Source organism: Poecilia reticulata, linkage group LG10, assembly GCF_000633615.1.
Source record: "Poecilia reticulata strain Guanapo linkage group LG10, Guppy_female_1.0+MT, whole genome shotgun sequence".
Taxonomy (NCBI): Eukaryota; Metazoa; Chordata; class Actinopteri; order Cyprinodontiformes; family Poeciliidae; genus Poecilia; species Poecilia reticulata.
In genome coordinates this window covers 18087127-18101764 of record NC_024340.1, presented here as the reverse complement: position 1 = coordinate 18101764, position 14638 = coordinate 18087127, and the positions used below count along the sequence as shown (strand labels likewise).

The 14638-nt window shown below is 36.2% G+C and overlaps 1 protein-coding gene across 3 annotated transcripts; it reads right to left on the bottom strand.

The window, feature by feature from the left end:
• Positions 1-648: 648 nt before the first annotated feature.
• Positions 649-13854, bottom strand: btk (Bruton agammaglobulinemia tyrosine kinase). 3 transcript variants are annotated; one of them, XM_008420575.2, is made up of 19 exons: positions 13767-13854; positions 13644-13651; positions 10086-10244; positions 9878-9982; positions 7434-7515; positions 7141-7272; positions 6985-7046; positions 6721-6908; positions 6391-6453; positions 6172-6226; positions 6002-6081; positions 5575-5702; positions 4130-4201; positions 2481-2652; positions 2164-2383; positions 1944-2008; positions 1729-1847; positions 1195-1352; positions 649-1103 (listed from the first exon to the last, which is right to left on the bottom strand). In XM_008420575.2, exons 3-19 carry the CDS (start codon positions 10224-10226, stop codon positions 1032-1034), a joined length of 1914 nt encoding a protein of 637 aa, XP_008418797.1. In that variant the 5' UTR covers positions 10227-10244; positions 13644-13651; positions 13767-13854; the 3' UTR covers positions 649-1031. The 3 variants fall into 3 exon arrangements, with proteins under 3 accessions (XP_008418797.1, XP_008418796.1, XP_008418795.1); XM_008420574.2 differs by lacking the exons at positions 13644-13651; positions 13767-13854 and adding an exon at positions 13688-13735; XM_008420573.2 differs by lacking the exon at positions 13767-13854 and having other exon boundaries at positions 13644-13733.
• Between the last annotated feature and the right edge of the window lie 784 nt (positions 13855-14638).

Genomic DNA, 14638 nt, shown 5'->3' with positions numbered 1-14638 from the left:
TAAAATAGAACACTGTGTTAATACTAACTTAATACTGTGAGTATTAATTTCATATGTTCTATTTTGAAAGAAATTGATTTAGAAAGTATTTCCACCTTTTATTTTTTGTGATTTTGTAATCATGGAATTCGTTTCTATTAAATTTCACATTCTAGTCTTTACATTTTTAGAATTTGCACATAGCTTTATATTTTTCTGTTTGTCTGATGACATTTTATATTACATGAGATGTTATCAGTTACTCAGTAAACGAGTAACTTTTTACAGAATATTGTTTTACTCTTTCTTGAGTAATTTTTTGAACAGCTACTTTTTACTTTTACTTGAGTAAAAATATTCAAAGTAGTGCTGCTCTTATTGAATTACAATTTTTGGTGACTCTGTCCACCTCTGACTGTTTAATTATCCTATTTATTGCATACTATTTTGATGTTTATGTTTTTTGTGCTATTTTATTGGTTTTGTTGGGGGAAAGCAATGGATGGATAAAGGAGGAATTTCTTTTTAAGTTCAGTAATGCTCCCAGATATTTTTCTATGCTTTTTTTTTTTTTTTTTAAACCTGCCATCTGCTTTGTTTAAAAATGCTTGTGCAAATAAACTATAAACTAAAAATTGTTGATATTTGTATCTCATATATATTTGCAAGCCCTTCTTACTTGGTGTTTATTTGTGCAACACATATTAGCTTACAAAGCTTATTTTCACATACAAAGGTGTTTGCAATGATTTCACAGAGTACAAGAAACAAAATATCATGTTTTAATTGAGCAACCTTCAGTATAATATATATAAAAAAAATCTAAATATAATTCATAGGACTGCATTTTTATTAATGTGATGAGAAAGCTAGTGACTAAAAGTGACATTTGCATTAAACCTATTCACATTCTAGATAAGCCTTAAAATGCTGCTCACTCCCACATTGACGGTTTCAATTGTATTAACGATGCTTTGTCTTCAGGGATCCATGAGGAGCTTTTCTCTGGGGATCAGAGAGGTTTTTTTGTGTTGCATAAATTATTCTCAGGTCTATTGGAGTTCATACAGCAAATCCTGAACATTCAGTGCCAGCTCCTGAAAGGTGGGTCTCTCATCTGCTTTCTGTAAAACAAAGGCAAATATTGATTGTTAACCCTTTTTTTAAAATTTCAGTATTTTCTGAGGCTCAGAGTGTGAGAGGAAACGAGCTTACATCAGACCAACAGCTTGTCATGATGCTGTAGACCTTCTCATTGGCCAGCTGTGGACGGAAAAGGCGCAGGCCTCGGGACACCTGATCCACTATTTCCGTGTTGTTGAGGCGTTCATATGGAAGCTTCCCCAGAGTGTACACCTCCCACATTAAAACGCCTGATAAAGAACAAACAAAGAGGTATTTAAAGAGTCTAAACCATTCTGAAAGGATGCTTTACAAAAGTCCTGATTCATTATCAGTTATAAGTTCAGGGTTTTAATAGATTTTACAATAGTGTTTTATTTTCCTCTTAGTACCTGACAGTTTTCAGACATTTTTTGTCTGTGTTTTCAGATGGAAAACTAGCACATAGGCCTCAATGTTTCATGCAAACACTGCACCAGATACTGTCATAATCAGACACAAAGTCCATGGATAAAGTTTGCAAAATGTATAAACAGATGATAAAGTTCACTTTTAAAGTTTAAAACCACCACACTTGTAATTTCACTGGCAGTCAATGAGAAGAAATGAACAGCTGCGACTTCTCACCGTAGGCCCAGATGTCAGACTTGCTGCTGAATTTGCAGTAAAGCAGTACTTCTGGAGGTGACCAGCGAACTGGGAACTTTGAGCCTGCTGAGCTTGTGTACTCGTCATCCAAAACATATCTAGTGGCATGGGAAAGGATTTTTAACACCACATTGTACACTCACATGCCTATTTCATTTTTTTTTTTTCATTTTGTTACACATTAGACGCTTTACCTTGACAGACCAAAGTCAGTCACTTTCACTGTGCCATTAGTATCTACTAGACAGTTCCTGGCAGCCTAAAGATAAAACAAACAACACATTGTGGATCGAGCATAATCATTAAACTTCTAGCCTTATCATGTAATACCAAACCACAGGTTATTCTGTCCCCAATTGGAACTGACTGAGAGTTTTTGCCACTGTTTATTAATAGAATGTCCTTGTTGCTCACCAGGTCTCTGTGGATGTACTGCTGTGCTTCAAGATAGGCCATTCCCTCCGAAACGTCTTTACACATCTCAAGAAGCTGGACGGTTGTTGGGTGCTGCTTCAGGCCTTCTTTTAGGTATGTCAGAAGGCAGCCATTTGCAAGGAACTCAGTCACAATATAAATAGGTCTCTGTTTGGTGCAGACGCCGTACAGCTGCACCAAATTCTCATGGCGAAGCTTCCTTGTTTGAGCAAAATTAGAAGAAAGTTTAGGCTTTTTTTCAAAGCATTTATGTGGTATAGCTTTCCTCATTTGACACATAAGTTCTGAAACCTTACATCATGATTTTGGCTTCTTCAATGAAATCATCCTCGGACATGGAGCCCTCTTTAATCATCTTAATGGCCACATCATGCTGGCCCTGCCACTTTCCATACTTCACCACTCCAAACTGGCCATTTCCCAGCTCTTTGATGAATGTTAGATCACGAGGGTCGATCTCCCACACACCTGAAGAAAGTAAGATGCATTTCAGTGCTTGAAACTTGGCAGCACAAGCTAAGAAGTAAAACTGACAAGCTTTATTTTTAACTCCCTTGCAAAGGTGTGTGAAAACAGTACGTCAGCTTGACCAAAAGATATAAGATTAAACAGCTAATTTGTATAAAGATAATAGCAATAACTCCATTTAAAATATTTTTTATCTTCTTATTTCATGACAAACTAATACTGTAATATTAAACTCCCCAACATTTACTATCATTAAATACATTAGCAGGTAACTACATTACTAAGAAACGTAACTCAACCACAAACTGAGACAAACAGCAGCAAAACACATCATATTTTAGTCATTAGTGGGGATGCTAACAATCATATTTCAATGTTTTGCTGTTACAGAGAACAGAAATAGAAGATGTAATACCTGAAAATGAATTTAAACTTATACATATATATTTTAAATAGCATTAGCTTTGGAGAGGCTAGCTGGCAAAACATTTCAGTGGTTTTTGATTTTAGCACTAATTATGTTTTTATACACTGCCAAAAATTACCGTACTCCTGCTCTGAGTGTCAATACTTCCAGTTTTTGTGGCATCAACATTCTGGTTTCAACTCAGAAAACAGTTGGATTCTCTAGTTTTTTTGGTGCTAACCATTGTTAGCAATTGGAGTATGTAACAATATATTTATCTCTGTTTTGTGTGTTCAAAATTGAATGCTACATGTTCAAGTGTAGACATTTTTTCACAGATTGATTTAATGAGTCACAAACTGTCAATTTAATGTTCCCTACTTTCTTTGGGTTTATATTAATTTTATAGTTGCTCGGTGAGCTCAAGATTTTTGATGTAAGGACTTCTTATTTTTCTGCCTGTGAACTTTGGTAATCCAAATTCTGAATAAAATGTGGATACTCTATGAGGCAATTAGGACTTATCTTGAAATAAATTATTCTGTAGAGAATAAATTAAGCAAATATGGAAGATATAGAATGCTTCCTTAAAGTTTGGACATCTACTGTTTTTTGGTTATTTCATATTGGCCAGTTTGTCTTCTTTGGCTTCAGTTTTTTAAGACAATTTTATACTTGATATTGCACACGATACAAGCTTTTTAAGTGCAGCACAAAGAGAAGGAGTTTTAGAGACAAAAGTCTCTCATATCACATATGCCCCAACGACATCAGCCGTTTTCACACAAGAGCAATTTAGGAAACTCTATTATAAAGCTCCTAAATATGAGAGACTAAGATGTGTCTTATAAAAGTGCTTCGGAAGTGGTTATTTTTATTTTTAGAGTACAGAGCAGATTTAGGGTCAACACTCTTTAATTAGAAAAAAAGGTGTTGTCATGTGTACCTTCAGCTTTAAAACATTAATAACTGGAACTGCTATGTTTTGATAGAGAACACTGAATATTTAGCCAGTCATGCCAGGTGAATTATTTGAAAGTTTGACTGATTGTAGTTCAAATGTGCTCTTACCGTAACCCAGTCCTGCTGTGGATGGAGGTCGTGCCCGATTGGATACAATGTGCTTCAGCCTGCTGACCATACCTGGTGATTGGAAAAAAACAAAACCACATTGGCAAGTAAAAAGAGGTGCATATTAGTGAGCCTAACGTCTGCTGATTTTCCTGTACAGCTTAGCTTGAATCAGCATTTTTTATTTTCTGTATCTTATGACTAGGAAACCATCCCCATTATAGCTCCTGAAGACAACTTTATGTTGGCCGTGACCTATATAAATAAATTAAACTGATATAAAGAGTTTAATTTAACATCATGCTATGTATGTCAGTATCTAGTAAGAGTAATGAGCTTTACCAAATTAAACCTGCCGCTGCACCTGGAGGGACTCTGGAACCGAGTTATCGCAGAAAACAAACATGTTTGTATGAACATGCAGAATCGAAGGAGAGACATGATTTATGGTCATGTAAGCTTCCTGATTCTGCTGCCCAGTTCTAGTCTCAGTAGTACTGACTATATTTTAGATTTATAGCAAATTTAAAACTTATTTATAATTTCTGCAATGATTCTTTTACTGGTATACAGCCCCTCAACAACATCTTGAACTACGTTAATGTATAATGCTGCCAAAACTGATGGTTTTCTTATCAAATAATTTCAAGAAAAAAACTATTTTAGGTATAAATAAACCATCCAATGAGATTTGAAGTGGTATGGCACAACCTCACATATCCTGTTGATCTACTTTAGACACTTTTAGGTTCAAGTACATCCTGCCAAATAATGCCGTAGTAACATATTATAAGACCTTGAGCCTTAAGAAGAAAAATAAAAATAAGAAATGTAATAAACTTAACAAGAATAACATTTAGAGATGCATAAAACTACTAGATGTTTGATTCTCAAGACAGATGGAAATGGATGTTGCAGTTTTCAACAAATGTTTGGAGGCAAGTGAACCAAACCAGTTCTAGAGTTCTTTCTGCCAAAACATAATGTAGAATTGACAAATTTTCTCCTTATTAACTTCATAATTGTAGGTTAGTGGGTCAAATACAAAAAAAAAAATCTTGATTGTCTAATTTCTAGACAGTCCTGCAAATTTTGTTTTTGATAAATCAACCAAGACCATATAATGTTGCACTTTTTTGGAGTTATGGCATTAAACGCATGTAATGTGTTGCGTAAATGAGGAATTTCTTGTAATTCCTCCATTTGCTGTTACAATCAAAACTGCTACCACGTTCAGATTTTTGCAGCACATTTTTAAAACTATGATTGTTTGATTGTAATGAGTAAAAGTCAGAACCAACAGGTAAGGCCACATAACCACCCTAAAATCAATCAGGAAAAGCTTATTATTTATAGTTTCTTTTGCAATAGATGTCAGGTAAAGATAGTTGCAGCTTGTAAAAGGAGTTATTTTAGCTGTCACGGTAACCAGATGTAGCATTGACCTGCTGCGTTGTGCTGGTGATAGTTGATCAGCTCTGGGATAGTGTTGAAATGATGCTTTTCTGCCAGGTAAAACTGGCCCTGTGGGGTCGTGCAAATGTTATAATGTCTGCAGCTTCCACCTGTTTCCCTGTAGAGAAAACGAGAATATCACATGAAGCCTGTCTGGTTTTAATTATGGCCCTGCAGTTAATATCTCCTCACTGTTATCCACAGTTGGCTTCAGACTGAGATGAACAAAAAAAAAATAGTTCTGCAGACAGATTAGCCCAAGTTTTGCATGAATAATTTACATCTCCGTCCCTCTGTGGTCTGCAGTTTCCGCTTTCAGTACGCACAGTTCTTCTTTTCATAGGTTCATGCATGAGTGGAGCCAGGGGATGAACTATATAAATGGCAGTAGTGTTTTAACCCAGTGAGGTTACTTACACGCCACCCTTGGTGAGCAGCGACACAGTGTATTTCCCGGCTTTGCTTGAGTCTCGTATCAGGAAACCTCCGTCTTTGTTCTGAGAAGGGAAACCCGCATTTCATAATTTTAAAACTTCTTACAGTTAATATGGGGACGAACAGATAAATCAAGCAGTTATTGTGTCTACCTCAGATTTTAAAAAATGCTCTGCTTGACTCCGATTCATGTTTTTGCAGTACCAGCTGTGAAAATAAACATCACAATCACTTTAAGAATGTACTATCAGCCGTGGGGTTACACAATAAAATTCAGATGATTCAAACAATTAAGCTTACTCTTGAATAAAACAGAGACATGTACAATATCAAACACCATTTTGTGGGCAGAACAGTATTTTTGTACTCACTCAAATCTTTCAAGCCCCTTTTCTGCTTCCACCACATAATTACTTGGTATGTAACCTTCTTTCCTACAGAAAAAAAAAGATGCCCACAAAAGTGTCAAATCATCAAAAAATATGTCTTTTGGAAGCATAATGCATTTTATTTTTAAAGTTCAAAGTATTCAGATATTCTGAGGTTGTTCCTTTTTCTTTGCACTCATCGTGGTGCAAAGGGTTCCTATTTCACATTCTCATGGCCCAAAGGATGAAGACGCTTAGGATTAATGTATTTTTGTGTAAATGCAGGACTGCGAATCTGTGTTGTTTTGCTTTGCTGTGTTAAAGCTGCCTCACCCGTATTTGTCTCTGGCTTTCCACCAGTTGGGGTCGGACCTCTCCAGGATGGTGTACTCCTCGTCCTTCCTCAGCTCCAGGTCCTGGGGGGTCATTGGTGCGTAATCGTACTCAGCTACTACAGTCATGGTTGCAGGCTGTGCTGGAGGCTCGGGTGGTCCTGGAGGCAAAGGGCGACCAGGCTTTTCCTGAAACAATTTTAGGTTGTTGAGTAAATTCAGAACAAACTGGTCTGTAATATGACTCTAAATGAACTGGGAATACCTCTGTTGGGGTTGGGGGAAGTGGTTTCCTGGACATTCGTCGACTCGGTGAAGATTTAAAACCTGTTGTCAATGAATGCATCAGTAATTTAAAACTTCAGAAATTCATGTTTTGATTCAGTTTCAAATTCAACCCTGACAGACGTCTCGTTCTTACCATTTTTAGCAGAACTTTCCAGAACTTTGCAGCCCATAGCTTGTTTAACTTCCTGCTGGCAGCAAAGCCACACCCCATCCACCCAGAAACAGGGATGGTACTTCTGCATCAGATCTTTGTTGAAGCGGACCACTATGAGCAACATTAGCACGCGTGAATTCATGCACAGCACATTTACATAAAATCAGCATTTGCATGGGCATCTAAATCCTCTGTCACACAAGATGTTGAGATAAAGACACCAAAGCTTATCAGATAAACACAACGCTGAAGTCTAAATCTGTTTTACTCACATTCTTTTAGCTTCTTTATCCACGATGCTCGGATGTCGTCAGTTTTTGCGAAGATGTACAACGGCCCTTCGTCATAAATGACCTGTGGAAAAACCCAGAATCAGTTGAAACCACTGTTCTCAAAATTTGCTTCCAGTTCCATTAGCAGAACTTTGGGATGTTTTTAACAGGATATTCATAATATTGAAACTGTATTGGACATCATTGGATAAATATATGCTGGCAGCTATTTGTACTGGGTACCATTTGCATCTGACATAATTCTAATTATCTTCCAGTTCAAAACCCAGTAGTGCAACCCTTTCCAGACTGATATGTGTCATAATCTTTGTTTCTCGGCTGTTTTTTATAGATAGGAGCATGATGTCTTGCTTTTTGACCACTTCCTTTAATCAGAGAGATTCCTGTTAAGTGAACAGTAATTATGTCTGAATGTGACTTGTGAATTTGATACCAGCTCTCCAAGCAGGTTGCCAATCACATTTTTATTCCTAATCTAACAAGGGGAACAATTAAATGTTCACATACGATCAGGTAGTTTTGGATAACTGCTTCCCTTAATATATGTAATTATTATTTATTCAGTTTGATAAGGTGCTTGATTTGAGCATTTTTTGATATTGCGATGAAAATCATAAAATCAACAGCTTCAACAAAAATAATTTCTAATGGCATAAGAGCATGGATATGAACAGGTTTGGTTATAGATATGAAATGGAAGAAGGAAATTGACAAAATGGTGGTGCTTGGGCATGAAAGAGTGGCAAAACCTGTAGAAACACGTTTAGTGAAAAAAGTGATATGCTAGACTGATTTAATCAGATGCATATCGACAGAAGAGCAAAGAAACATGTCATGTTTTATATTATGGCAGCCATCTTGGATTTTGTTGTAGGGGTGGATGAGATTTTCCATTCATTTTGAACTTCTATGGATTTGTCTGCACCGTTTTCCAACTTCAAAACAGGAATCTTTTTCATGTGAGTAAATATTAAACAAATATTAAAGCCACATCCTTCAACCAGCTATGCAGTACAGTCGTCGTCTCTCTCTCTCTCTCTCTCTCTCTCTCTGTCTCTCTCCTTACTATTGAGACATACAGGAACCTGAAAGAGTCCAAGTCCTCCTGCAATGTTTTGCTCTTCAAGTAAAACCACCTTTACATACTTACTAAAACTGTTGCATTAGGAAACAAAATAAACAATGAATAAATGTTTCATTTTGACAGTGCCTTTTACAGACATAGTTATAAAGTTCAGTGCAAAATAAGATATGCTGGAAACACCTGCAAAAATGTGGTTTTGTAAACAGAAATAAGAGACTGAAGGTAATATTTTAATATGAATTTTGAGTTTAACAGGTTGGCCAGATAAAACTGGATATGTATTATCAAATACGACAGACTGTCAAGAAATAGCTGCTGTTTTTTATGACTTGAAAAAAAGAAAAAGCTTTGTCTATTCCAGCAAGTCAAATAAATGGGATTATACAATTAACAATCGTTTTAAGTTCAGTGGATTCAACAACTCATAACTAAAAGAAGCAAGATTGTAACATAGATTTTAATTTTAAGTTCAGAGTTTAATCAGTTTTAAGTACTGAACGCTGGACTTTGTAGAAGTATTAAAGAAATCAATTGCTTGGCTGATGTTCATATTTTAGGCTAACAATCATTGTTTCTATTTTACTTAAACTTAAAAAATTATTATTATCAGCCAGCCAGACTTTATTTATTTTAGGCGGTTAAAATCTGAGTGATACCTGCTGGAAGTACAGAAAATTAAAATATTTCTGCTCTGAGTATTGATCCTTGAGGAATCCCACAGTTTGAAGAAACTTTCGCAAGTTACAATTTATCTTCTAAATTGTGATTTTAAATGTTGTTTTTTTTTTCTTTTGAAATAGTTTATTGAAACTTGGGACATTTTAAACATGGTATTGCAAAGTTATACAGCAATTCTTACATTTTCACTTTTTTCTTAATAAATACAAATTGTCAGTTAAATTAAACTAAAAGAAGATAAGAATAGGACATTTAAAAATATATTTAAAATGTTCCTTCAAATTAGAGAATTTTTCTAATTTACTTTACTTCTCATGTGAGATATTGAGGAGATAAACTTCTTGATTTCCCTGATGGCTCATGGCACCTTTCTTACTTTCATTACTTAACAAACAGTGGCACCTGGGCTGCTTCTGAAAGCCCCTTGTTATCTGAAACAGTTTCACTTCTTAAGAATGAACTTTCACAAAATCAGACACTTGCAGTTTTAGTTTGAAAAGAAAAGGACAAGTTAAAATTGTTCGTTGTGATGCATCTTGAAAGCAGCTGATTATAACTTGATGATAATTCAGCAGTTTTAAGCTTGAAGGAGTTAAAAATGAAACCAAGTGAACTTTATATTTTAGTTTATTTCTGAGGAGTATGTTGGGAAAAGATCTACCTGGAATGCATACATGCGCTCCTGTGGGGCATTGGGTTCTGGTTGGACCGTCTCCACACACTTAATCTTCTCTAGGTCCACCGCCCCTTTCAGACCTTTCCGCTTCTGCTCAACAAATTGTGGAAGAAAAAAAACAAGAAGAATGCAGGTTTAAGGTTACGACCCAAAATAATGTCAAATGTGGTTCAGTTTGTCTTCAGGTACGCACCCCTTTCTCAGAGTCAAAATCATAGTAGGCTATTTTTTCCTGGGTGAGAATGAACCACCTCTCCTTGTAGTTTAGAGGAGAGGTCTTCTTCTTCTGCTGAGATCGTTTGATGAAGATTTCTTCCATTAGATTGTCTGACATGATTCAGTTTCGCTTAATCTGCAAAGAAGCAAGTGATCGATGGTTAATCGTTTTATGGTAGCAGAACGGAGTGAAACGGCAACTTAACACTTTAACTGTGGTCTCTTTTTGTGTTGTAAGTCACACCCTTCACCAGTGGATCTTATGTTTCTAATTCAGCTCTTCCAGTTCCTTTCACTGAATTTTTGAGTGCCTACTCGCTTTTCATAGAGTCACAGCAATGCTGCTGTAATAGATGAGAGACCGTAGATCTGCAAAGCAAGGAAGAGACTTGCATCATGAGTGCATATCAGTGACTGATTAACAGTTGGTTTGCATGAACTCTGCATTTCGTGCAAGCAGCGCCCTTTGTTTCCAGCATTTCCCCCTTTGGCATATCTGTTTTCCTCAGCTGTGACAATATGGCAGAGATGTAAAATATGACTTGCTTTGGGAATTTGTAATTTAAACCCCCCAAAATAAATAACCCGTGGTTGCTTTAGTAATTTGATTTGCAAATCAGAAACTAGTGGCGAAAATCAAACAAAAAAAAGAAGTGTTGTTTGATTTTCCTCATTTTTTTTCATGCTGTTAATAATAGAAAAAACTAAAATTCCACGCAGAAGATTAAAAAAATTGACCAGTTTTTAAATTGTCTTGGTAGCTTCCAGATAACATGAACCGTATACTTCCCGTCGTGACGTCAATGCCCATTTATAATACGTAGGAAGGTTGTTTTTTTTTTATTTGAAGTCATCATGATTTTAGAAATGTTCTTGTTCACGTATGTTGATTTTGTGGCAAAAACCTACGTGAGACAGCATGTTTGAGGTGCATAGAAGGAATTATAGAACGTTTTGTGATCAGATTTTCTCGCTAGAAAGCAGTAATACAAAGCACTGTTGTCTTGCACCAAGAAGGTCCTGGGTTTATGGTCTTTCTGCATGAAGTTTGCATATTTTCCTCATACATGCCTGGGTTTTCTTTGGATCTTCCTCTAAAAAATATGTCTGTTAGGTTAATTAGTCTCTCTAAATTGCCTTTAGGTATGAGTACGAGTGTGGTTGTCTGTCCTGTTTGTCTTTGTGTTGTCATGTGATGAACTGCTGGCCAAACAGAAAGTTATATTTCATATTAAAAGTAATGCAAGCATTTTAGAATAGACTCAAATAACTGGGCTGTTTTTTCATATTCTGCCACCATCCACCCTTCAGTTTGTACAAAGTTGAGAGTTATTGACAGAATGGGATAAACAAATAGGACAGCGGGAAAAATGCCTCCTACAGTCACAAAAGGCAATGGTTGCTAGGAATACGATAAAAGATGGGACATTTTGTACTTTTCACATTTGTATGCAATCTTTCTTATCTGTTTGCTTCTCACCCCTGGTCCTTTGTTTTCCTGTTAAGTATTTTGAATTACCCAGAGTAAGAATGGTGTTTTATAAGTAAACTTCCCTTATGTTTCCGTGTTATCCTAAATGTGATAAGAAAATCAAACCAAATTTAAATGTCTGCTTATCTGTCTTTCACAAGAAAAAAACCAAATGAGCTCGTACTTCAAATTAGGAACATCAGATTCAGAGATCCAGAACTTTATCTCACGAAGGTTCTCGGAGTTTGGAGAAACATGAAACGTGTCCACCTGGTTTATCTCGTATAAAATATGACAAAGCGACCTTTCTTTGACACACATTTATTGCGACGAATAATAAAAAGATTAAAGGTACACAGGCAAATTAAGCAGGGTGTCATTTCAGTTTATGGCAGCTGTGTGTTTTTTTTTTTTTGCCACCTTGTAACACAGAAACTGAAAGTTTCACCTCCAAAACTAGAAATGCTAACTTGTTAGGTTAAAAGGCAAGCTCCTGATATGTACTTTGTAAGAAGAGCTTATAGAAATAACACTTTTATATTACAGAAAAAATATAAAATATTGTTTTACGTAACCTAAATTTTGGTTACTTGTTATAAAATTGTAGAAAAAAAGTAATTGTGACTCGATAATTTATCTAAATGTAATAAATGTTCTGCTAAAGGCTGAGTGTTGTAAAGACTTTGCTATGGGTGAAACTGTTGCAGAACCAGAGGTGGTGCCGCATCCACAGACCCCTTTTTCTCTTGAAACACAGCAAGCTTCTCATGGTGGAAGTTCGGTTCAACAGTGTCAGCCTCAGGTTTTCATCACACAGCTGAAAGCTCACAGTGAGTGAGTCTCTGTCAGATGTGTTTGCAGTTCAGTCTAAACCTATTTTGGGCCTGTGAGCACTTCCTTTTATCATCTGAACTGGAACAGTAACTCTACAAGAAGCTTCAGTCACCAGGACGGTGACATTTCTTAACGCAGCAGCGACAACACTCGTTAGCCTTGTTTGCGCCGTCATAGTCGGAGAGTGATGTTCCCCATTCTGAGAAACATTGTTTACCCATTCCTCATTCGCCACCACCATTGTTTTTTCACATCACTTACCCGGCAGCTCAGATAATCTGATTCTGGTCCATTTTTTGCCCTATAGCATTTTAACATTTTAAACTATAAATTACAATTTGATATACACCATTGCTACCAAAAAAAGGGACTTATTTTTGTCTTTTTTTTTTTAAAGAGAGTTGACTCACGGTGGCTGACACAGGCAAACTGAAGAGGGAAGTTGCATCAGGGTTACATTGAAATATGAAGGGAGAAGAAACCCGATACCCTGCAGCACTTCTACCTGACATTGCTATCAAAAAATGGTAATTTGCACACTTTAAATGCACTCTCTGAGTCTGTAGACCTTGTCAAAGTAAATAAATACTCATACATGCTCACATTCTTTTCAAATAAAACACATTGCATTGGCAGTTTTAGCTCAATTTCTAACAAGATTTTTTATATGGTCACAAGGAATTAGCCCGTAGGAAACAATCAGTTTGAAATAATTAATAATAAATGCCAGGAAACAGAGCCAAAGCTTAAAACACTTTGTTAAACAGGAATGTCCCAAGATGCCCTCTTCCCTGGTGTTTCCTTACAGATAAGCACATTAGAAAAAAATTCCCAGTGAGCAAATATAGAAGAGACAAAAATGCTCTCAGTCACCAGTTTAACTTTGAGTTGATCTGTGAAATATCTTCTTCTAGAAATGTCACTCTTGCAGAATTGAACTTAAGTCTCTAACCACATGAAACTATCTGATCAGCTTAATCTCTTTATTCATCAGCAGATGCATTTCACAAACATAAGACACCCAAATAATTAATCTAGAATGCGCTTCAGCAGTTTTAGTGCAAACTATTTTAAAATTTGCATATAAACGTACGAGTTTCAGGGCTAGTTAAATAACACGATCAGCTGTCTCTTCACACCTCTTGAGAATTCACACCTTTTCAAAGCAGAAATGGCTGAAAATACAGGCTAACCTCACAGCGTAGCGTTTTAATCGGCGTGGTCACTTACCCCTGCACCTGAAAACAGCAAAGCATCAGTCAAACACAACGCACCTAAAAACTGTGACATGAAGCTTCTGCTTGTTCTTCATAAAATGTGTGATAGTCTGTGATGCAAGAAGTTAAAACACACCCACAGAGAGGAATCGGCTCAGCTTACTTCCTCTTTTTCTTCCTGCTCATTTTCATATCAGCCTTCTGGACAGTTTTGGTGATAAGTTTGAGGCGGGTTAAACATTATTCAGAGCCCCATATTTAGCTGCAGCATGTAGTAGCACTTTTGGCTGACAAGTTTTCTTGTTTGGTCCGATGACAATTTGAAACTGTTTAGAGAGGAAGAGATAAAAACGTAATAATGATCACTTTTACTGGCCACAGAGAGTGCGGCCTTTAGGGAAACAAGCAAGAATGTTGTTTACTTGTGTTAAATTAAGAGGATGGAGCAAAACTATTTTAGTATAAGTAATAGTTTGCATGGAAAGATATTCATAAAAGTTAACAACAAACTGGTTAAGGTATGGCGGCTATAAAAATTATTCACCCTCTTGGATGTTTTACCCTTTTTGTTGCCTTCACAAATCAATTACATTCAACAAAATTTGGCTTATTTTGACAAAAAAAATCTTTAAATGTCAAAGTGAAAACTAATTTCTACAAATAACAATCATTACAAAAATAAAAAATAAACAAATAACCCTAACCGCTTTAAATTGTCTGACCTAATTCAGCAGGGAGTGGCCTAGAAACTGTCTGAGAACAATGATTGTATTTCAAGTGACTATTTTAAAGACACCTGTGTCTGAAAGGTTTACTCACTGGTTAATCAGTATTACTGGCTACAGAATGAAGACTGAAGATCACTTCAAGCAAATTAGAGAAAAGCTTATTGAAAAGTAAAAGTCAGGAGATGGAAGCAAAAGAAAGTTTCTAAAGCCCTGAACATCCGCTAGAGTTCAGGTAAATCCATCATCAAAAAATGGAAGCAAAATGGCATAAATATATATA

What these genes read in the sequence shown, in the direction of transcription:
- btk (XM_008420575.2), bottom strand. Translation starts at nt 10,226, where the DNA reads ATGTCAGACAATCTAATGGAAGAAATCTTCATCAAACGATCTCAGCAG. An exon ending in AAGGGGCTTGAAAGATTTGA is followed by an intron (nt 6,227 to 6,390) that starts GTGAGTACAAAA and finishes TTATTTTCACAG; the next exon opens with CTGGTACTGCAAAAACATGA. An exon ending in CACAGCAGGACTGGGTTACG is followed by an intron (nt 2,653 to 4,129) that starts GTAAGAGCACAT and finishes TACTTTCTTCAG; the next exon opens with GTGTGTGGGAGATCGACCCT.